This window comes from Microtus pennsylvanicus, chromosome 10 (assembly GCF_037038515.1).
Source record: "Microtus pennsylvanicus isolate mMicPen1 chromosome 10, mMicPen1.hap1, whole genome shotgun sequence".
NCBI classification, from domain to species: domain Eukaryota; kingdom Metazoa; phylum Chordata; class Mammalia; order Rodentia; family Cricetidae; genus Microtus; species Microtus pennsylvanicus.
In genome coordinates this window covers 110,546,928-110,571,275 of record NC_134588.1, presented here as the reverse complement: position 1 = coordinate 110,571,275, position 24,348 = coordinate 110,546,928, and the positions used below count along the sequence as shown (strand labels likewise).

General features: G+C 48.6%; 1 protein-coding gene across 2 annotated transcripts in view; it reads right to left on the bottom strand.

Moving 5' to 3' along the window:
- Kcnh1 (potassium voltage-gated channel subfamily H member 1) overlaps positions 1-24,348 on the bottom strand; it is a 291,256-nt gene that overhangs the window by 69,873 nt on the left and 197,035 nt on the right. For both annotated transcript variants that reach the window (XM_075989494.1, XM_075989495.1), the window contains exons 8-9: positions 17,461-17,660; positions 10,608-10,860 (exon numbers count right to left, since the gene is read on the bottom strand). In XM_075989494.1, the coding sequence (XP_075845609.1) occupies positions 10,608-10,860; positions 17,461-17,660 (453 nt within the window). The remainder of the gene's footprint in view (positions 1-10,607; positions 10,861-17,460; positions 17,661-24,348) is intronic.

Genomic DNA, 24,348 nt, shown 5'->3' with positions numbered 1-24,348 from the left:
TATGGCCTAGATTTCCAACTCAAGTTCCACCATGTCTAACCCTACTTCCTGTGAAGGTGGCTGCTTGGTGTTGAGAATCTGGGGCTGAGAGTGAAGATTGGAGGATGTGGGACTCCTTGAACCCCAAACAAACCCCAGGCCCCTCAGCACATGTCAACTGTTTTCAGGAACGTGTAACTCATGAAAGCCGGCAGGGGCAAAGCAGAACTTTTGCAGATCTCATGGGTGTGGCGCAGGTGGCTGGGAGGGGACCTCCCAGGTCAGAGGCTGAGAGAAGGAAGCCATGGAAGGGGAAAGACGCCTGGCTGCTTGGATGACTCCCAGTAACATATTCTTTGAAGGTCTGCGCACAGGATAGACCAGCACAGCACAGTTCCACAGCTAGCCCGTCTGTTACTAGAATCACTAGACATTTCCAGACTCGAACACATCAGAAAGAATTCAGCTGGCCATTCACGAAGAGCTAAAGAACCTGCTGGCAGAAAGCTCAGGCGACACCCTACTGAGGGGAAACTAAAGGCTGGCAGGAGGCTGGGTGCCCAGTGCCATGCAGTTACCACCTGCTCCTATGCACCAGGATGGCTCCATGAGGAGGGAGCTGGCCTTTTGATACATGGGGTTCTCACCTGAGCAGCTGCACCCATCCCTTAGACCACTGGGGATCCCTTGTACCAGAGAGAAGCCCCGGGCAGAGAGTTCTGTGGGCAGGTGTCCCTCTAGGGCACCTCACCTGCTCCAGGGAAGGCACACTTTCCCAGTCTGAAGGCCAAAACCCCAGCCCTGTGAGCCAGTGCCCACTCTAACTGGCCAGAGAGGGGGACAACTAGGAACTATTGTGTGCACCAGTACTCGAGGGTCACGGCCAGCAGGCTTCCTCTGGAACACTTGCATGCACACTCCTCCACAAGTACTCACTGCCTCATCCCCTAGCCTGCCCGGGGCTGCCGGGGACAATAAGGAAGCTAAAGGCTGACATCTTGTAAATGTTGCTTCTTTTTTCTGCAGGAGAGCTGCAAAGCCCTTCTTCTCGTCTTCATTGCACAGATAAATGTGGCTGCAGTCTGCGGACTCTGTTGCATGTGCCACCACTTACAGAAGTGAGAACAGACAGCAGAGACAGACAGACACACTGCAAATCCGGCACTGGCCTCCTGTCTGAACTCAAATCCCTGGCTCCGCTTTACAGGCTGTTGGAGTGTCAAGTGCTTTATCATATTTCTGACCCAGTAAGGAAAGTTGGGACTGGACTTGCCCAGGTGCCCTTGACTCTAGCAACAGGCCTGATTCTCTTCCACTTCCCAGAGGGCACCTACTTCTAGAATTTTGCTGTCATTGTAGCTTTTGTAGAAGAGCATTGCCATCTCTAAACCAGTGAAGTCATTGAGGTGGTTGTGAACCTCTGCTAGGACAAGCCATTCTACCCTCACTGTTTGGCCAAGGACAGTCGGAGGGAGGGATGATGGCACATGCAGAGACATGCCATTTTCTCCTGATTGGACAGTAAAAAGCAAAAGGGTGCTGCCAAAACATCATTTTGAAAAATAAAAAACAGTCAGGTTTAAAAATTATATCCTAACACTGTCTGCGAAATGTCAAATGATGCAGACTTTCTCAAGACTGACTTGATTTTTTTTTTAAACTATCATCTTGAAAATACCATGTGTTTATTTATTATCTGTGTGTTTGGTATATGAGTTCATATGTATGCACGCATGACTGTAGAGACCAGAGGTCATATCTACTGTGTTCCTCTGTTGCTTTCTGCCTCATTTATTGAGACAGAACTGCACAGTGGCCCTGGGACCCGTGACTGGCAGATCACCAGTGGCCTCAGCGCCCTCCCGCTCTGGCCTCCTCAGCTCTGGGATCAGAGGCGCATGTACGCCCCTCTTTTATGTGGGAGCTGGGATCTGATCTCAGACTCTCGTGCTTACATGAGTTCTTTATGGCCTGAGCCATCTCTCCAGACCCACACACGCTCTTCTAAAGACAGCTTGAAATCCAGACAAATTTAAAGAGAACACACGGCTCTCTTCTTGCCTCACAAACATCTCCACCGTCTTTCTGGCGAAGGCGCTCACAGAGTCTCGGCTGGTGTGTTTCTCTCACCTACCTGGGGTCACAGCACATTCAAGTAACATTTGATTCATTGTAGCAATTTCCAGTATCATTTAAAATTCCTTATAAACATTCTGAATGACTTTCCTTAAAAATACTCCAAATGCTCACTCATTTAGAAAAAGAGTCGTATGCTCTGTGATGACTTTTCTTTCTCTTTCCTATTTGGCGTTTCTTCTGTTAACTCTTAAATCTCTAGCTTGAGCCCTGGCTTCCTTTCCTGGTTCTAGGCCCACCTTTCCAAGTGATGCTGGTGCAGTGTGATGTCCTCGGGCCTCTGGAAGGATGCAATGGAGGCTTGGTGCTTTCTGTTTCATGGCCTCTTCTTCCCCACTTACCACCCACTTCGCTGACGTCAGAATGCCCACTCTGGCCTCCGTGTCTGGCCCATTCCATCCCAGTATTAACATTTACAACCCGAGAGGCTCTCTGTCCTAGCTTGTTTTCTATAAAACACTGACCAAGAAAAGCTTGAGGAGGAAGGGGTTTATTTTGCTTAGGTGTCGCTGTGATTACGGGCCAGCATGAAGGGAAGTCAGAGAAGGAACTCAAGGCAGGAACCTGGAAACAGGGATTGAAGCAGAGACCATGGAGCAACAGTGCTTACTGGCTCGTTCCTGTTTTTCAGTTTGCTTATCTATCCAGGACCACCTTCCAGGGGTGGCACCACCCACAGTGGCCTCGGCCCTCCCACATGAATTATTAATCCAGAAAATGACCCTTACATAGACTTGCTTACAGGCCAGTCTGATGGGCCATTTTCTCAATTGAGAGTCCTCTTCCCAGATATCTCCAGCTGTGTCAGCTTGACAGAAAACCAACCAAATAATAATACGTATGCCCCGTTAAAACTGAATTCTAATGAATAACTAATCTCCCTCAAATTGCCTCTTATGCTGTCTTTGGGAAAAACTCATACAAATAATTATTCGTTGTTTCTGTGAAATTCAAATGTCCCTGGCAGGCCTTCTCCATTCTTGCTGAGTACACCATAACGCTCCTCGTCTCTGTCATCAGTCACAGCGTCCTAACAGTTCCTTTGTCCCTCTGTCCAACTCATCAGTGCCTTCGGACCACAGCTCTGCGGATGTGCTGGTTTCTCACAATGACGCAGTACCACCGACTCCAGCCTTGAAGCGCCACACGGGTCCTGTGTCTTATCGCTGTCCTCTGGGGCTCCTGATTCTAGCTCGGATGCTGGCTTTGACATTGCATCACCCACCACATAAGTGCCCTCCCCATGGCTGCCCACGCCCTATTTTACCTGACTACATCTGACTCTATCTTTCCAGCCACCACCAAGGCAAAGATCTCATGGCCTTGTCTGTCAATCACTAGGAAGGTTCTTCTACTGAATAGTGGAAAATAGTGGGAAGTGGTAAAAATGATGAAAACTAGCAACTTCATATGGCTGAAGCAAAGTTCATGAAAAGCCCCCAACCTAGGATTTAATTTCTGCCCCCCTGTCTAGGGGTTCCTGCTTCATTTTCTCCCCAACTTAGGGGTTCCTGCTTCATTTCTGCCCTGCCTAGGGTTCCTACTTCATCTCCACCCCTGCCTGGGGGTTCCTGCTTCATTTCCACCCCTGCCTAGGGGGTTCCTGTTTCATCTCCACCCCTGCCTGGGGGTTCCTGCTTCATTTCCACCCCTGCCTAGGGGTTCCTGCTTCATCTCTACCCCTGCCTAGGGGTTCCTGCTTCATTTCTGCCCCTGCCTAGGGGTTTCTGCTTCATCTCCACCCCTGCCTAGGGGTTTCTGCTTCATTTCTGCCCTGCCTAGGGGTTCCTGCTTCATTTCTGCCCCTGTCTAGTGGTTCCTGTTTCATTTCCGCCCCTGTCTAGTGGTTCCTGTTTCATTTCCACCCCTGCCTAGGGGTTCCTGTTTCATTTCCGCCCCTGCCTAGTGGTTCCTGTTTCATTTCTGCCCCTGCCTAGGTGTTCCTACTTTACTCCTTTTCTTTTTCATGACCTCCCTTTTCCTCTACAGCTAAGGTTGAAGATGTCAAACCGCACATGAGATAACAATCAAGGCTTAGTGGCTCTGACAGGTGACAGTGTGACAAAGTCTTGTGCACACTGAATCAAGGAAGCCCTGACATAGAAACATCATGGCTGGCTCCAGTCACACCGGCTGGAACCTGGCTCTCGGCTGCCCCGTCCACAGTGTCCCCAGAGGCCCTGCTGCTCTGCTACCCTAACACCCAGCCCACCACTCTCCTTGGAGTCTCCCAACCGTTCATTTCTGCCTCCTCTGTGAGCATTTACAGTTTGCTCCAGGGCAGTCACAGAATGAGTCACCTGTGCTGGTTGTGACTAAGCATTAGTCTAAGACAAAGGCGTTCGTTCTTTCTTTGTCCCTGGAAGAGACCACCACCATGGTTTCCTCTGACAGTAGATGCTGCCTTAATATCCAGCCAAGAACAATGGCCCAAAGAAGCTCCTTACAGGCAAGGCTCACAGGCTTCCAGCTCAGCAAAACAAGGCATCTTTGAAAAAGTTCCTCTGTGAGCAAGTCCCAACCTGCATGCTTCACCAAGGACCTACAAGTGGTCCTCAGTCCCCGGGGAAAGGACTGGTAAAGGACCTGTGCCTAATAGGCTAGGCTGCCCTGCACTTACCCCACACTGTCCTCCTACCCCATCCTGGGGCAGGCTCAGGGTCATCCAGAGCTGTGCCTGCATCTGCAGGAAGCATCATGTACCCATCTTCTCTCCTTGTCCCTCCTCCTCTTTTCCTTCCCCTCAGCCCTGTTGACTCTCCAGTATCCATAGGAAGTCATTCCCTAGTCCTTACTCCACTGCCTCTGAGCTCCTTCCCACCTACCTTCCACCACCTGCCCTTCTCTCCCACACAGCCCTCCTGGCTGCTCTCCGGGCCTTTACACGTGTGGAACCAATGTTTTCATGTTAAAATCTCTCATGGGTCCCTCACCCCTCCAGATGCTTACCGGAGATCGGGAGGCCCTTTATTGTCTAGCCTTTGCCTGCTTTTATTATTCTTTCATTTGTCTTCTTATTTATTCCACAGTATGGCTACCAACAGAGTAGACAAGTTCTCTCTCCAGCCCCTTTTCCTGTTTCCAACTCCATTCTGTCCTTTAAACAACAGCCCCTGGCACCTTCCATGGCTACATTCTTGGTGCCAGAGAGACAAAGTCAAAGGGACCGGGGCTTAGAAAAGAGGGGTAAGTAGTAGTCGACACTGGGAGGGAGGCCTTGGAGACTTAGCCAGTTTAGTGGAAGCTTCTTGGAGGCCACAACTGTGTTGTCCTCCTTCTGCTAGTGAGACACAGCCAGGCCAGAAGACTTCGGTAGCACCTATTAGAATGTAAACAAAACAAGCGGGACAATCATGGCGAAAATGTAAATGAAGTATTGAGATGCAAAATCGATTTACTCCCAGTGAAAGGAGCTCGCACAAACACTACAGGCCTGAGACAGATATGCAGGGAAATAATCAGCTTGCTTGAGCCCTGTGGGGATGCTAGGCTGGGGCCCCCTCAGGCTGGCCAGTCACAGAGCGGCAATACAACTGACAGCAAGAACACTGGGCAAAACCAACCATTGGCAAACTCTGATGAGAGTCAATGAGATGGTCAGTAGACAGAGGGACTTGTTACCAAGTCTGGCACCGTTGGCTGGACCCCTGGGAACCACACGGTGGAAGGAGAGCATCAATTCTGTGTGCCGCCCACTGCACACAAGATAAAGAAATAAATGTACAACTCTGATGCACATTCTGGGGGTTGTCCAATCCCAGCTGGTCAGCCCTGGACACGTGTGTAGGTCACCAAGGCCAAATGGACTCGCTAGTGTGCATACATCTATGTTGTAAGCATATGTGTGTGCATACATCTATGTAACAGCAGTGATTGAGGGAGAGAACATGAAGTCGGTGAGGGGATAAAAGGGGATGAAAGTTGGGGAGAGTTTATGCATTCTCCCCATAAAATTTAATTAAAGAGCTACAAGCGATTGATAGCTACTACTAGAGGGAGAATTAGTCTTTACCAGGGATGAACCCTCCCTTGATTGGCTATCAAATGCCAAGTGGTGGGCCTAGAAATACACACATGCAGGAAGCACCGTGCAAACTCTGCGGGTTGTAAGTCTATGTTTATTTGTTAATATACACACGTAACAACAATGGTTAAAGGCCAAGAATAGGGAGGCTTGACATGGGAGAAGTGGGGGTGAGAAGAGGAAGGGGCAATGGTTTAATGAAATTAAAGATAAATAAATATCATTATAAGGCAAAAAATGCACCTGCGAAAAGCTAAGAGAATAAATTTGAGAAGCCTGTTAAGTGACTTTTAAGAGAATTCCAGAAGGCAATGAGGTGACGTGACAGCAAAATTAAGGCAGAGGAGGGATCATGAGAGAGTCCTACCTAGTATGGTCATTGTCTTCAAGAACAGCATCTACCAATCAGAGAGAGACTGTCGTGACTCCTGGAGCCGCACTTTCAAACTGTAACCTTTGGTCATGTCCAGAAACCATTTACTAGGTTACCACGCTCAACTGTTTGAAGTTAAAGAGCACAGACTCTCATAGAAAACTCTGACAGAGGCTGTGCTTCCCGGTGCATGGCAAGCGCTGAGTTTTACACGTCACTGTGTGTTCACCCGTTAGCAATGTAATTAGCATTTTATATTGTGGCTGCCGTCACAAAATGTCTAGAGGGTTTTGGTGAGCGGGGATGCTATTTTGGGCACACGCTGTGCCCGCTCAGTTAAGAACACTGACCCTTCTCCTTGTTCTTGGATTTTGCACTCACTTTAAACAGAGAATGGGGATGGGGTAGAATAATTGAAGGGAGGGACCACATCAGCAAGCTGTAAATGCATGCGCTGGCAGCAGGAGACCAGAAACCCAGGGTACTGGCATGGTTCCCCTCCTGAGTGAAACACCGGGCACATGGCACTGTGCCATAGCTTCTCATCCACAATCCTCAGAAGCATTCATCTTCACCATGACAGAGTGGCAGCTGTCTAGGCAGTAGCTCCTCATGCAACTCTGGAGGGCTGGGATAAGGTTTAGTTACCATGGCACCCCATTCATGATGGCGCCTGTTCAACATTTCTGGGTGAGACAAAACTAAAGGACGTCAGAGGACAATGGTGGTCTAGTTCTCGGTCCTGTTTGATGCTCAAACCCTTTGTAAGAAGAAAATGATTACAGGTCATTGAGCAGAGATTATTCTAAGGAGAAAGGAATTTTAAGAAAGGTCCAAGTGTGTTTCCAGGGAACAAACAGCTTGGAATGCCGTAAGCCTCAAGGCCCAAAGGACAGGTTGACTCGAAGAACTTGTCATGTCCTTTTATAGAATAAGAGTCTCTTGGCAGTTATGTAGGAGATCGAGCCTGGACCTACTTTTGGGGCCCAATCTGGCTCTTGGGAAGCATAGAGGAGTCTTTCTCCAGCCTGGATGTCTTAAGAACAACGAACATTTTGAATCCAAAGCTGCTGAGCTATATTTGATGTCCAACCACTTTGCTAACTGGAGCAGGCAGGATGCCCAGAGGGCTAGATTCGGAGAAGCAGTAAACCAGTCAAACCAACCAGGTTATGGGGCTGCTGCCTCATGAGGCCAGAATCAGCAGGAGGGGGAGGTGAGGAATGGTCACTTGTCCTTCTCATCTCTCTTCAAGGCTGCCATCCCTCCATGCCTGGGTCTATAGCATCTGTGTCAGGTGTCTGTATGTGTGCAGGTGGGTGCAGGTGTGTGCAGGTGTCTGTGGCAGGGCGTGAAAAATCTCTGCTCATTATTCTCTCCCTTCCCGACCCCCCGCAACTCAATCATTCATGTTTTCATGATGTCTCGATTGGGGTCAGGTAGAAACCTGATGCCAGGAAACTCCCACAAATCTACAAGGATGACCTCAGCTAAGAATCCTAGCATAGTGGATACATAGCCTGAGCTGGCCATCTCTTGTAATCAGACTGGTGACTACTCCAATGGTCATCGGAGAGCTTCATCAAATGACTGACAGAAACAGAGAGACACTCAGCCAAGCCCTGGGCCAAGCTCGGGGAATCCTTCTGAAGAGCGGGAGGAGGGGTTGTACAAGCCATGGGCAGGGTCAAGGTCATCACAAGGGAACCCACAGAAACAACCAACCTGGGCTCGGAGGAGCTCACAGACTCTGAACTGACAGCTAGGGAGCCTGCATGGAACTGACCTAGGTCTTCTAAATATGTGTGACAATTGTGTAGCGTGATCTATTTGTGGGGTTCCTGGTGGTAGAAACAGGGTCTGTCCCTAATGCTTTTGCTGTCTTCCAGGAACTTATCCTATTACTGGGTTGCCTTGCCCAGCCTTAATACAAGGAGGGGGAGCTTAGACCAATCTTAACCTGATATGCCATGCTTTGTTGACACCCATGGGAGACCTGAACAGAAAAAGAAGAGGAGTGGATGAGGAGGGGGTGGGGGAAGTGGGAGGAGGGGATGGGAGGAAAGGAGGAAGGGAAATAAATGAATAAATTTAATGAATAATAATAAAAGAAATCTCTGATCATGAATACATAGGTGGATATTACCGGGCCTCAAGATGGATTTCCTGGAAGAGTAAATAGTGAGTGATCTGTGGGGAAACTGCAAGACACCTGACCCCAAAGGGTTAACCTCAAATCCAAATTCAAAAGACTGCTCACAGTTTCTCCTAGTCCTGCAAGAATCCTGGCTAGCCCAATACCCTTACTGGTGAATTCTGGCTAACCCAAGGCCCTCACTGGCAAATCCTGGCTAACCCAGTGCCCTCTTGGGGGAATTTAAAGGCAGAGGTATGAACCCCTTCCTACATATACACTATAACATCTTCAATGCTTCTGTGTCTGGCTCACAGCCTCACGTCTCTGAGATGAGGGAGCAGGGGACAGCAGAGTTAGGCTGTTGAGCTCCATGGGCATCAAGATACCCAGCAGAAAAGCCAGACATCAGCCCTAACCCAGAATCAAAAACCTCCCCCAACCATCTGCCAACACGTGCTTGGATTGCCCTGAGCACAATATAACCAAGAGGTCGCAAGGTGCCCCAAGAACAAGAAGGAACCGCGCTTCGGGTACTGCAAAATCAGGTTTTAAAAACATCACCCATTTCTACAAAGCCAGTCATCTCATGCTAACATCAAGTTACTTCATCTCGCCCCTCTCAGGTTTCTGAGAAATCAGTCATGCATTGAACCTAAAACATGCACCTGCAGTTGGCAGCAGCATCTGGGACCACACATTCCATTATCTGTCACTAGGACTTCAGTTCAAGGCTGGGCAGGAGTAGAGAGGTTTGAAGACTGAAGGATGCTGGGATGAGACTCCATAGACCTCAACTGCTATAAAGATATTTCCTTAACCTCTCTGAACTCCAACTGTCTTAACTAAAAACTGGGAATAATAAAGGCATTTCGCAGGATTACTGTAAGGGTTAAATGTGGACCCCTCTGCACTATCCTGGGCACCAAGCGAATGTCCACAAATGGAGATCATGCTAGTGATGGCTGTGCCCTTAGAGGGACATGTCATTGATGAGCTATTCTGTAATTGCTCAGGAAATGTCTCCAAGGCCACTGACATCAGCCTCTCAAATACCATCTGTTCCCCATATCTCTGCTCTCCCTCTCACAATTGCTGTGTGTAGTCCCAGCCTCCCTGTTATCCACATGGAAACCCTACCATCAGTGTGTGTGGTCCCAGCCTCCCTGTTATCCACATGGAAACCCTACCATCCCAACAGCAAACCTGTCCCTGGATTCTTTAAATTCTACTTTTTTGCCTTGATACAATGTGCTTCTTTCTATCCAACCAAAACTTAGTTCCTTAAGCCCCTAGATAACATGGCTCCAACCTGCTTTCCCTGGCCCTGCAGTCCAAAGGACAGTCTATCTTCTGTCCTTTTACAAACATACAAACATGATGGTGCCCCTCCCCCTACACAACCACAAAAACCTACATCTTTAATGTGTTTCCTGGAGCCTTTGGCCCATCTACTCTCCCAACTTCATTCTCCCACTGTGGCCCTTCCGTGGGCCTGGGCCACACAAAGGGACTTGTAGTTTACCCCATGGACCGCACCTGCCTCTGTCACACATGCTTCCCCCTCTCTTTGGAATCTGGCCTTTACCCTGTTCTGTGCTGGCTCATTTTCAACTCTTCAGCTTCTCGGTTGCCATTTCTTCTAGGAAGCAGTCTCACTTGAATCACGCATGAGATGCCCCTTCATTCTGAATGCTCTATTCTGAATGACACATTCTGAATGATTGTTTGTTTGTTCATCTCTTTCAGTAGCCTGTAGCCTCTTGAGGACAAAAAACCCAGTGTCTCAAACATCAGTTGGTTCAAAGCAGGCACCAGGCACTCCAACATCGGCTGGGTGGATGGATGGATGCTAGAAATGAGCCTACCTAGGGAGCAATCTCTGGTTAAGCGTGGCTACCCAGCGACTAAGACAACCCCAAGTGTGGAGCCAGAAGTGCCTAAGAATGAGCAGCACGTACCTAGGATCGCCACCACCTCGTCATCCTGGATCACCTCCAGGGAGCCTGAGACCACGAAGCAGAGGCTGTCCACACTCTCCCCAGCATGATAGATGAGGTCCCCTGGGGCGCAGTGCACAGTCTGGAACTCCATAGCCAGGGCCCGCAGGCAGCCATCGCTAGCCAGTCGGAAGGCGGGATGTTCCTTGAACACTTTGCGGTTCAGGTGCACACAAATGTCAGCTCTCATGTCCTTGGGGCAGATCTGCAGGACCTGGCCAGACAAGGAAGAGACAGTGTGAGAGCCGTTCCACAGCCGCCTTCCCTCGGCACCCTGGAGCAAACACACAGGCTCTGCTGACCTGAGCAACCGTCCACCCAAGTCAGGGGCAGGGCTAAGAGACATCGTGGAGAGAAAGCACTGAGCGTGTGAGATGCTTCTGCATCACTGACTGTGACCAGGGACACAGATAGGGGACGGATGTCAGTTGGGGTCCCAGACAGGGATTAGAGAGTTCTGACCCTGGGGAGGGGAGCAACAGAGGAGTCAAAGGGAAAGGTGAGGGGTGCTCAGACTGGGCGGGTTCCATGCAGTCAGCAAGAAGGGGTCATGCTCAGATTATATTTACAAACAAGCAAATCAAATCTATATATGTCTCAGGGGTACTGCGTGATATTTTACATGCATACAACACATGAACAAAGTAATCAGTATATCCATCCCTTTAAATATTCATCAATTCTTTGTGTGGAGAACCTTCTAAACACTCTCTCCTGGCCATTAGGAAATACACAGTACATTGGTTAAGAGGTACAAAATTTCAGGTGGGAGAAATAGCCTAGCATTCTGTAACATAAGGGGGTCACATTAAAGGGCAGTGTGTACTCTGATCACATAGCTGGTGTGACTTGCTGATAGAGTGAGTATGGGATGGTATTTTAAAGAGATATATGGTATGGGAGGTCCTTCTGTCTATGTATTACTTTTATTGGTTAATGAATAAGGAAACTAGCTTGGCCTGATAGGGCAGAGTAGAGCTAGGTGGGGAAAACTAAACTGAATGCTGGGAAAAAGAAGTGGAATGCAGAGCCAGAGAGAAGCCATGTAGCCCTGCCAGAGACAGACGCTGGAACTTTACCTGGTAAGCCACAGCCTCATGGCAATACACAGATTAATGGAGATGGGTTAAATTAATATGTAATAGCTAGCCAATAAGAAACTAGAGCTAACAGGCCAAACAGTGATTTAATTAATACGGTGTCTGTGTGGTTATTTCAAGTCTGAGCTGCTGGGCGGTCGGGAAACAAACTAGCAGCCTCCTATAATGGATTACATGAGACCTGCCCAAGATCAAGCCAGCTGAAAATTCCAGCACAGATGGAGGGGTGCTCCTGAGACTCCCCCCTTAGCTGAGCAGCCTTTGGCATGTGATAGCTGTGGTAAGTCATCCATGCCCCAGTGAATGGCCCCACACCCATTTACACATGGTAATTCCTGGTTAGACTCAGAGGGATAACAGTGATGGTGATGATGATAACAACAATACACATGAAGTTGTTGGGGACACAGGTAAGTGGGCCCCAGGGACAGTTAGAGTAGGTAGTAGGGGTGGGTGAGATTAAAAAAAAACAATATACATATATTAATACATGTATTAATTTTCAAAACATAAATACACTTTACAAAAAATTGATACACATAAAGTCACATTTTCCTGAGTGCTTGCTGTCTGCCAGGCATGGCTCAGCAAGTTACTTACAGAGTTACTATTTGTTTGCCAAGCATTCGTGATGTCCCCCAGCACCATTCTAGGCTCTAATAATGTGGTAGTTAAAAAAAAAGAAGAAGAAAAAGTAGCCAGCAGTGGAAGCACACGCCTTTAGTGCTGGGAAGTGGGGGCAGAGGCAGGAGGGTCTCTGATAGTTTGAGGCCAGCCTGGTCTACAGAGCAAGTTCTGAGACAGCCAGGACTACACAGAGAAACCATGTCTCTAGAAAACAAAATGAACAAGACAAAAAATACCTGCCCTCATGGGATTTACTGTCTACACAAGAAGAAAATGACAAGAAAAATAAATAAAATTTGGTATCAGTCACCTAGGTCAGTAAGGAAGACAGAAAGGACAGAGAATGGGGGGGGGGATCTCCATTTGAAAGTGGGTTTGCTAACATGTGGTCCCCACGGAAACTCTAGGATGTGCTTTTAATTTTGTCAGTTCAGATGACAGGAAGCTGAGAAACAGGGAAGCCCAACGTTTCCCATCCAGGAAACAGCAGATCTTGGCTTTCACACTAGGTGGCTTGGCATCAGAGCCTAGATAGAGCCTAACCAACTCCTATGCCAGGCGCTTCTGCAAAGCTAATGGGTTGCAATCTGACTTGCAGCATCCCATCCCCACGGTACCGAGGAGGAAACCCAGAGATTTGCACAAGCCAGACAATCACTCTACCATCTGGGCTGTGTCCCCAGCCCTGACCTGCACCATCTAAAAAATAAACTAGAAACAACAAGCCATGCGGATCTCTTTTTTTTTCTAAACAATTGAAAAATTGCCCGGCTTTTCAGAGCAGGAGATAACTCTGTGGACTAAGTGTCCACAAGAAACCACTGCATGGCTTTCTACAGCATGCAGTAAGGAACACAATAGGACACCTCCCAGTGGTCTTTTCCAGAGAAAAAGGCAGCATTTTTGAAATATATTTTTCCTGTTCTATTCTGTGAACCAGGTAGGGGCAGGTGAATCGAGTGTGACCATTCAGTGGCTACTCCTTGTGCAGCTGGCAGACTTTCCAGGTTCTGTTCCTGTCTTAGCACCGATCATTTGCCTCTGCATCTGGGGCTTCTTCACCAGCCTCTCTGGATCAGTTCTCGCCTTGGGTGGCTTCACTCTGTCTAGAGGGAGGTGGAGCAATGGGAAGAGGCCACGTGACCGAATCCCTAGTTACTTAGTAGTAACGTAACTACTCTGTGCTTTATTTCTCTGATAAAATCCTGACTCCAAAGCTGAGGGCCATGGACATTGCACCTGTCTGAGACACGTCTGTCTCTGGGTACCTCTGCATCCTGCTCTGGGCTGCGGGACGGCCAAAACATGAGTGTCTCTCCGGGAGACAGATGGAGGAGTGGTGGAGGCACAAAGCCTTGGCTGAGAGGTCCTGACAAACGAGACTGCTGCAACAGTGCTGATCAGAGGTTTCCTCCGCCTGGATCCCACGCCGGTGGACACACATACCATGTCCAAGCAGTGCCCAGTAGCAGGACCAAGGTCAGTGCTCCAGGTGAGTTCACATTTACATCCGCCTCCCTGAGTTAGGCTCCTGCGTCAGGGTTTGGACAGGGGGTAACATTTCCAGGACACTGATTCCAGAACTGTGAAGATGATCGTGGGGAGGGCAGTAAGCTGTCCGAAGAGGAGGATGGCAGACACTGGGCTGGGCAGCAAGTCCATAGCTGTTCCCGTCGGCAAGAGTAAGCAGAGAGGTATGCCCTCCCTCTGAGCATGCCCTCGTTCAGCCATTCGACCCACAGCCTGCCCCCTCAATTGCCAGGCTTTGAGATCTCACTCTTGAGAGTAATGTCTGTGGAGAAGCTTTCCCGGGACATCAAAGGGTCAAGGTTGAGGCTCAGGATTCGGTCCTGTTCCCAGCATACACCACATGTGTGAACTTGAACAATGCTTCTGGGGGCCATGTCTTCCTTTTTTGTGTGTGGGATTTTGTGTGATTTCACATGCTGCTGTGTTAAGACATCTGGTATCTAGTTAGTTGTGGGGTTCTTATGTAATGTCATTACAGAGCTTCCATGGTCCAGAAGGCCAGAGAGGCCATGTGATCTTAAAGGCCATCTTACTTCACCGTGTTCCAGACATGGGAACTAGGGCAGGAGAGACACATGATGTGCTCAAGGTCACGGGCTGGTTACTGGAGGGAGGAGGGAAGAGGGGACTCCGTGATGGTTCTCTCCCCTCAACAGCTGCTGCCTCCTTTCCCAGGCTGGGCTCTCCTGTGGATGCTACCATTGGGTCTCTGGACCAGGAATTCAGGTGGATCCCCAAAGCCTCTGAGGAGGTGTGCAGGTGAGCAGGTGAGCAGGACAGGAATGCGGTGCTGATTGAGCAGTGTCCCAGGCAGCTCCCCTGCCCAGCCCTGCAGGGACAGGGACCAGGAAGGGTTTTTCCCAGACAGCAGGATCTGCAGAGTCATTCTAGTGCCTGGGAAAAATGGGCTTCGGGGCAGAGATCAAAGTTCTTTCTGCTCCATCAGCTGCCAGGAACCTACAGAACCAGCAGGCATTGTTGTCCGTGATGAGCAGGGACAACAGGCGCAGCTGGGGTGGGGAGCTGGCAAAGCCAGGAGCCAAGCAAAGCCAACCCTGGCCCTGCCCATGGGGGACTGAACCTTAGCCTCAGTCCCTCTAGTGCATGCTTGACACCCTGCAAGACGGCTTGCTGTTGTTAAAGGCACACCAACCAAGCTTGAAGACCTAAATCCAATCCCCCAAAACCTCATGATAGACAAAGACAAACATGCAATACAGGTCATGACACCGTACCCACACATACACACATGCACACAAACATGCAGGCAATCACTTGTACACAGTAAAATACAATCGAAAAAAAATCAAAGGAGAGATAATAGGAGGAAAAGGTTTGAAACCAGATGAAAACTGGGCTCAAATCCTAGTTACCCTAGAACAGAGGAAGTAAAAAGAATGAACTGAGCCTCTGGTCCTCCTCCTCATTCAACAGAGCTTCCAACCACGCCTTCCCAAGAGGGGAAGTGAAGTCCACTCAAGACACGGGGTTAACAGCCAAGCAAACCAACACTGGTTCTTTCCGTTTCCCCCTAACAAATGTTTGCCATGTAGCCGAGACTGGCCTCAGACTCATGGCTGCCCTGCCTCTGCCTCCCAAGTCTGAGTTCACAGGTGCGCACCACCACACCTGGCAACATGTCTGTTCTCAGTGCGTGATCAAGAAATGGCAATTGGGGTTGTAGAGGTTTTCATCACGGCACACAGCAGACAGACACACGGCAGACAGATACATAGCAGACAGACACACGGCAGACAGACACACGGCAGACAGACACACAGCAGACAGACACACGGCAGACAGACACACGGCAGACAGACACACGGCAGACAGACACACGGCAGACAGACACACGGCAGACAGAGACACAACAGACAGACACACAGCAACGAGCCTTTAAAGTGCACAACCAGCAGAACGGAGCATTCCTTAAAACCTGTTGGTGCCCAACCATCTGTTTAGGTAGAGGGGGACAGGAATATAACTGGCCGACCACAAAGCCAGATCAATCTGGATTCCAATGTGTCCATAACTATTTTTGCCGTAGTGATACCATTTTCCCAATTCTACGGTGAATAGATGGGGTTTGGCAGCAAGCGACACGGAATCAAAGTCTGAAGAGTGGAGAAACTGAGTGAGGATGTGGCTTTGGTCATGGGCCATACACAGAGCAGGGACTCGTGGCGGCTCAGGGCTGGTCTAGCAAGCATAAGGCCTTGGGGATGTGGGTGTGGTGGTGCTCACCCCTTATTCCAGCACAATGGAAGTGGGGACAGGAAAATCAGAAGTTCAAGTTCATCCTTGGCTACATAGAGAGTTCCAGGCTAGCCTGGGCTACAGGATATGTCTCAAGGGCACTGGGAAACTCGAAGGTAACTCATAAATTAGCCCTCTGTATCTTTTCTCTGCTCTCTCAGAAGCCACACACATGCCTGCACTTCACTGACACGAATCTGGAGTAACAATTCTTAGAGAACAACTGTGCACAGGATGTTTGCTGTGCTCTGGATTGCACAGCAAAGCAGCTGCCAACTGGTGACGGAGGCACAGGCTTGTGCCAGTATTGCCTGGGCTCATCTGAGGTACAGTTTTACCAGGGTAATGACTGACCCTGTCCACCACCTCTAGCTTTAATGACAACACCATGGGGATCTATCAGGACTGAGAGGATGTGGAGATAGGTGTACCAGTAGCCTTGTGATGGAGGAAGGTCATTGGTTAAAAAATAAAGAAACTAACTGTCTTGGCCCATTTTATTGGTTAGAACATAGGTGGGTGGAGTAAACAGAACAGAATGCTGGGAGGAAGAGGAAGTGAGCTCAGAGACGCCATGCTCCCCTCTCCCGGGCAGATGCAATAGTTCTGCTCTCTGAGGCACACGCGATGAAGCTCCGGCCCAGGATGGACGTAGGCTAGAATCTCTCCCGGTAAGACTGATGCTACTCAGATTATTAGAGATGGGTTGATCAGGATGTGAGAATTAGCCTGTAAGGGCTATAGTTAATGGGCCAAGCAGTGTTTAAAAGAATACAGTTTGTGTGTTGTTATTTCGGGTAAAGCTAGCCAGTGGCAGGAGCTGGGTGGCAGAATGCAACCCGCAGCTCCTTACTACAGCCTTGGGACAGGCCAATCGGGGAAGATGGAAAAATAGCCAAGATACATCATACCTGATGCAGCAGTTCTTTAAGAAATTCAAAGTTCATTTTTAAAAAGCCATGCCAAACAAAAAACATGGCAAGCATGGGGCCATCTGGGAAGCTGGAGTGAAAGGAAGCAGCTCCCCTTGTCCAGGCTCTTCATTTGAACATGGTCCAGCATTGGGAAGCTGCCCTAGACAGCAGGACATTTGCTCCCCTTGCTCCAGGAGATACACCGTGCCTTTGATTTCTTAAATGATGGCTCTTACTTTCTGAGCCTTCAGTAAAGACAATAGAAAGGCCACCAAAACCCCCGGAAGGAGGACCTGAGAATCCCAGATGCCCCAGCTGAGATCTGAGCCCCGTCTGCTGGGGGAAGCTGGAGACAGGTGATGTGGCTAAGAGTCTCCCATTCCTTACCTTCTCTGTGTCAATGCCTCGGGACATGGACCAGGTGGACACGATGTAGTCCATGACCCGCTCGCTCAGCCCCTTGGGCACCTGGTAGAGCTTCAGGAAATCCCGGACACTGTTGAGCATCTCATGATACCTGTTGGTGTTGGCATACATCTGTTGGAAAATGGTTGTCACATTCCCAAAGATGGTGGCATACAGAAGAGCTGGAAACAAACAAAAGACACAACGTGTGAGCCGTCCGTGAGCCAAACTCCAGAGTGCGCGACTCCCTCCGAGAAGGCCAGGGGCCAGGCCTGTGCACCTCAGAAGAGGGTCCAGACGTCAGGAGAACCTCCCATCTCAAGCCAAAGAGTTTGGAACAGCAGACAACCAGGTCCGAAGGTGTGCTAGGCGGGGCTCATGGAGATGAGACCTGGTGTGGCTGGAGCCTCAGACACCCATAGGGCAGAAGCCAGTTTTCACTCATCACAAAAACTCTGAGACATGCCTGAGGCCATCAGTCAAGTGTGTGTCTATGTCCCTACACCAGTCCAAATTCAAACTATGAGCAACAGCCTATGAACTTCTGTTGGTACCCAGGGCACTGAATGGCAAGACACAGCCCTGGTCCTTATAGGACTACATGGTAGGAGGAGCAGACCCTGATACCCATCCACCACAGATAACTAAACGGTAGGGGTTGGCCGAGGACCACAAAAGACAATTACAAGTGAAATAAACCTTGTTGTCCCTAAGTCTGTTTTTGTCATGGTGTTTTTATCACATCCATAGCAACCGTAAGACACATAGACTATGCCCATTAAAGTGTAAAACTCTCTATTTCAAAATTTTTTTTCAAGTTGTGCAGCCATCAGGTTTAGAAAGTTTTCATATTTGCAAAATAAAAGGAAAAAAAGGAAGCCCATATCCATTGTCATTCCCTTGCCACCCTTTCCCCGGCTCTCCCAGCACACAGTCACTTCCTGCCCCTGCAAACTCATCCGTTCTAGGCATTTCATGTGAATATATGTCTTCTGAGACAGCTTCCCTCACACCATAACAAGTATTGGCATTTCCTTCCTTTCTGTTGTAATGTAATCAATCATGAGAAAAGGCCTCATTTCACTTGCCACTCATCGGTTAGCGGGCATTTCTGTTTTTAACTTTTTCACCTTTCGGCTATTACACATATGAATGTCTATGAACATTTGTGGGTCGGTATTTGAGTAACACGCATTTCATTCTTGCAGGTTTGTGCCTGGAACCAGCACTGCTGTCATGTGTGACTGAGTTTGACAAGCTGACAAACTCCCGGCTGTCTCTCAGGTACCTCCTGGTTCTCGAGAGATGGGTCATCAGTTAAGAGGGTGCATCTCTTGCAGAGGGCCGGAGTTCCATTCCCAGCATCTCTTTAGGGTGGCTCACAGCATCCTGTAGCTCCTCCAGGGCATCTGGCGCCCTCTCCTGGTCTCCACAGGCTGCTGCACATGTGCACACACCCACACACAGACACACATGCATATCTTAACTAAAAGAATATAAATAGCTAGGGGTGGTTGCACATGCCTTTAATACCAGCACTTGGGAGACAGAGGTTGGTGGATCCTAATGAGTTCTAAGACAACCTGGTTTACATAGAGAGTTCCAGGCCAACCATGGCTACATAGTGAGATCTTGTCTCAAAATAATTAAAATGATGGTGATGACGACTATAAGACAACAATACTATAGCAATGTAATAATAATCTTTAAAGTAGCTGCATTTTTACATCCCTATAGCACACGAGGGTCCCAGTGCAGTGCCTCCATACTGTGCCCTCCCCTCTTTTATCAAGCTCTATTATATTACCATCTGTGATGCTGGCTTTATTGTCCACTTGACACAACCTAGAATCACACAAGAAGAATTCTCTATGGGGCACTGCCTACATCAGGTCACTATGAGAATGCCTATAAGGGGTTATCTTAATTAAGTTAACTGATGTGTGAAGTCCCACTCCTGATGTGGGATTCTCCACTGAATGCTGTGAACACCACTGGTTAATAAAGAACTGGCTTGGCCTATGGGGTAGAACAGAGCTAGGCAGGGAAAACTAAACTGAATTCTGCCTGGATGGGAGGAGCTCACTGCTGATCACCTGGCTGGAGTCAGTGTTGGGGAACACAGGTTTGGATTAAGTACCTGAGATGCTCTAAGGCATTCTGTGTGCTATTCTAGTTCTCTGTTTCCTTTCAGAACATTCATCAAAGTGTGGGGACACAGATGCCACTTTACGACCCCAGGCTGCTTGGACTAGTCACCTGTGTCCTTCTCTGGAGTAAGTCTAAACAGCACAGAGGAAAGGTGTCTTTATCTGCTTAGGAACATTTATAAAAGCTACCCCATTTCCTCTTCCTCCTCCCCTTCCTCTTCCTCCTCCTTTTTTCCTCCCCTCCCCAACCCTGGATCTAGCTACTCTACTACCCCAAGAATATTTGGGACCAAGAGGAAACACGCATTAGGACCATATTATTGAATATTTTCCTTAACTTCTTTCCCCCAAAAGAAAACTCCTGTTCTATGGTTTCCTCCTATAACGAAACCTCCATCTTTCTCATCCGGAAGAAAACACTTCTGTATACAGAAGGGCTGAAGAGTAAGAATGAACACAGAAGTGGGGATAGAGAGTGAGTCCTGGGAGCCAGGCTCGCTTCTTAACTAATATACTTGATCCACAGAACAGTAATTCTTCCATATTAGCTACCTTTCTATTGCTGTGATCAAACACCATGACCATAGCTTATAGAAGGTAGGGTTGATTTGAGCTTATGGTTCAGGTGAGAGTCCAAACTAGCGTAGCGAGGCAGGACAGCAGCTGGGGCAGCAAGCTGAAGGCTTATGAGAAGCAGCTGTAAAGGTCTTTAAACTCTCAAAGCCCACCTCCGGTGACAGGCATCGCCTAACAAGGCCACACCTCCAAAGCAGTTCCACTGACAGGAGTCTGAGTACTGAAATGTCTGAGACTATGAGGATGTGTGTGTGTGTGGGGGGGGGTTCTCTTCAAATCATTACAACATCTATTTATATTAACACTGTTTTCTGTCTTTGCCATTACCATCGCTTCTGTTCCTTCTAGTGTGACAGTTGTGGAGAAGGGATGGAAATATGTTCCTATGTATAAACCTCAGGGTCTGGGCACAAAGGAGTAGTGAGGAGAGAGTGGAGTAACTGCCCACTGCCTGGCAGCAGGCCCATCCCACCAAGAGGGGGTCACCAGGAGAGCAGAGACTCTACCTTGAGACAAAAAGCTCAGTTCAGAAGCTTGGGTCCTCTGCAGGCCCTGGGCAACCACCCACCCTCTTCAGAATCCCAGCTCTACTGCAGACCTAGGGCAATCGATCTCCCACCCTCTTGAAATGTCTTCATATGTTATAGAGTTCCTAATAACCTTAGAGAAGTTTTTCTTGTTTTGGTGTTGAGTTTTGAGGGAGGGTCTCACTAATGGCCCAGGGTGGCCTGAAATCCACTATATAAATTAAAGTATCCTAGAACTCATAATCCCCCTGCCTCAGTCTCTTGAGTGTTGCAATGATGAGTATATATCACATTCCTGGCTTAGTTTTAATTTTAATAAATAGGCTAATGTCTGTGAGTGCCTACTGGAGGATCCAGGTCTTGCTAAGCCATCAACATGGAACCACAGTTAAGAGCAGAATTGTCACAGCCTATGGAGCTGGAAAATGTCCCTCAAGAATCTAATCTTGCAATAGTTTAATTCAACAAATGAACACTGAGTATCTGGGTATGCTGTATCCAGTCCTGGGAGGCAACACAGTACAGAGAATATTCTGGGCTCCAAGGAAAAGTCAAACCTTTCCAGGATCTCCTGTGATTTACATGTATTATGTTTCCCATAGACTCATGTGTTTGGACACTTCCATTTGGGCAGGTTGTGGAGCGCTGAGGAGCTGGAGCCTTGCTGGAAAAGTTGAGTCAGTGGCACCTTGAGGTTTTTATAGCCTGGCTCTGCTTGCTGCTCACGCTCTGCTTTCTCACTGCAGACTCAACACCAATGCTTCAAGCTCCTGCTGTCACTATGCCCCCATCTCGATGGACTGTGACCCCTCAAACTGTGAGCCAGCACAGCGCCCCCACCTCGATGGACTGTGACCCTCAAACTGTGAGCCAGCACAAACCCTTCTTCCCTGAAGCTGCTTCTTGTCAGGTGTTGGTTTAGTAGCTTTTATAAGAAAAGGAACTAATATAGTTATTCTGTTTATGATGATAGTATAATGAGTCAGCAAGGCAAACGCCAGGAGCAATGCTGATGGACCAGCTCCATGATAAACCTTAGTATTTATTTCTGAACTGCCCAGTGTGCATAGCTGTACCTCAGTTGTCCCAGATCCTGCCCTCTGAGTCTTGGATATAATCTATGTGCCTTCTAGCAGTACTTTTCTTCATAAATACTCTCTTGTGTGCAGAAATGTCTACTCATTTCAGGGAGTTCTTCCTCTGCATTCAGTAGTTGCTTAATAAATGCTGCAGGTAAATGACTGAAAGGCTGTCTCTAGGAGGGTAGTTTGCGTGTGTTCAAATGGACCAGCAGTCCCATTTATCCCAGTCTATGGGAGGGATGCAGAGTTTTGCTCTCCCCAGAGCTACTGGGTCTCTGGAGCGAGGCTCACATGGTATTTCCTCAGACCTTCAGGCAGCTTTGAGTGTGCTAAGTTTGAGTGTGCTAAGTCTGAGTGTGCTAAATCTGAGTGTGCTAAGTCTGAGTGTGCTAAGTCTGAGTGTGCTAAGTCTGAGTGTGCTAAGTCTGAGTGTGCTAAGTCTGAGTGTGCTAAGTGTGCACATGGGCCCAGTGGTTCACTAGTGAATTGAATGCAATGGTCCATGCCAGATGGGAAGATCATGAGAGGGAAGAAGTTGGGTTATAGTGTGGTGCACTTGGGCCCTTAGCTAACCTCATACTGGACAGAATGGGAGCCACACTGCCCAGGAAGGAGACAGGACCCCCTGGCAGGCAAGACCTCAGGAGCCTGACACTGGCGTGGATGGCTATCCTCAGTTCTGGATTTCCTGCCAGCACTGGCTTTGTGCATCTCTTTCCACCTTTCCAGCCACGGCCTAGGTCAGAAAGTGGCTCTCAAGATGGAGACTAGCAAATACACCTATCCCTCTATTTATAGCAAGAAAAGCCTGAAAACTCATTTAAGGCTGTGCTAAATATAGCACAAATGCCTATATTACCTCAGAACCGCTGCACAAGGGAATGTCACTTAACAAGCTCCGCTCTTACCCGGAGACAGAAGGTCATTTCCAGCCACTTCTCGTCTGTCGAACGAAACAACGGTGTCCACAGCCCCATAACCCATTAGCAGTACATTGTGCCACCTCGCTCGCCAGTGTTTTAATAGCTGCAAATAAAGGAACGGTTTCTACAGGCAGTTACTCCTGGGAAGGACCGAGATGGTCAGACCCTGGTTACAAAGGTCTCCCAGTAATTTGCTGCTTTGACTCATCTTGTGTTTGCCGAGTCCTAGGTCACAGGTACAGGGCACTTTGGCTCATCTTGTGTTTGCCAAGGCCTGGGTCACGGGTGGACCCTTGGGTACGGGGCACTTTGGCTCATCTTGTGTTTGCCGAGGCCTGGGTCACGGGTGGACTGTTGGGCACAGGGACTGTGTAGAAATGCAGCTGGCTGTGGGGAAGTTTACAAGCCCACACCCTACCTCACTCTGTGACAAGAGCCGAGGTTGCTCCAGCATGAGTCATCAGAGAGAATCTAACAAAGCTACTTAGAGGAGCACTTAGTTTTAAAGCGGTTTAAACATACAGGAACTCGGGGTCCACTTCCCAAAGGCAGCTAGGCCTGAAGTTCTCACAAAACCTCGATATTTTCCTTCCACATCTCAAAACAAAAACAAAATGGAAGACTTCTCAGTAGACACTGCTGTCTCCTGGACCCTCTGAATCCAGACATCACAATGATCATACAGGATGATGGAGATTAACGAAATGCCTCTCCCACTGACTGTGAGAGGCAGAAATTAAATCACCCTGACAACTGACTGCTCCGCTATTGGTATCTTGACCATGTTGTGATTTTTCATACTCACTAGTTTCGCCTTTCAGGTTTCAAAGAGTCGTTTAGTTGCTCAGCGACACTCAGGTCACGGGACCTCTTTTCTCACCTCTCGTCATAATCCCACAGTATGAGGATCACTCGGCCCCCAACTCCACAGGGTTCCGGGTAGCGATATCTATAAACCTGTCGTACCCTACAGAGTCCCCCTCTCTGCATAAGTCGACTGCCCCCTTTAGACACAGAGGGTCACACAGTGATCCACTGAGTTCAAGGAGAAATGATAATATCAGCTACAATGACAAACAGTGTTCATGTATCTGCTGCTACGTGCAAGCCTTTGTTCTGAGCCCTTGAACGCACAGTGTACAGCCAGGGAAGTTCCCACTATCTTTATGGTACTGATACTGTGTGAGAAAAAGGTTAAGTGATTCACCAAAGCCATATAGCCAGAAAGAAATAGATGGAGGACTCACACCTGAGGGAGTGGCTTGTAAAATACTCGTGCACAGCATCAGACACATTTCTATCCACTAGACATGCGTGCCACCCAGGGCCAGAGGCTGCCCCAGTATTTCATATGCACGGATCCTAGTGAGGTTAGAATCCTAAGAGACAGGGTCTAACAGCCTTATTCAGATATAGATGAGCTACGGATATAAAACAAATACAGAGCACGCAGATAAAATCAGCCCATCCCAGTTTGTCAAGCTGAGTCATAGGCAACAAGAAGGGACCCAGCGCTGTGGGCTTTGTGAGGCCCTGGAGGACTCTGGGCCTCACCTTGGCTCAGCTGCTCACTCCACCTGAGCCATGACTGTGATTCTTGAAGCGCCATCTA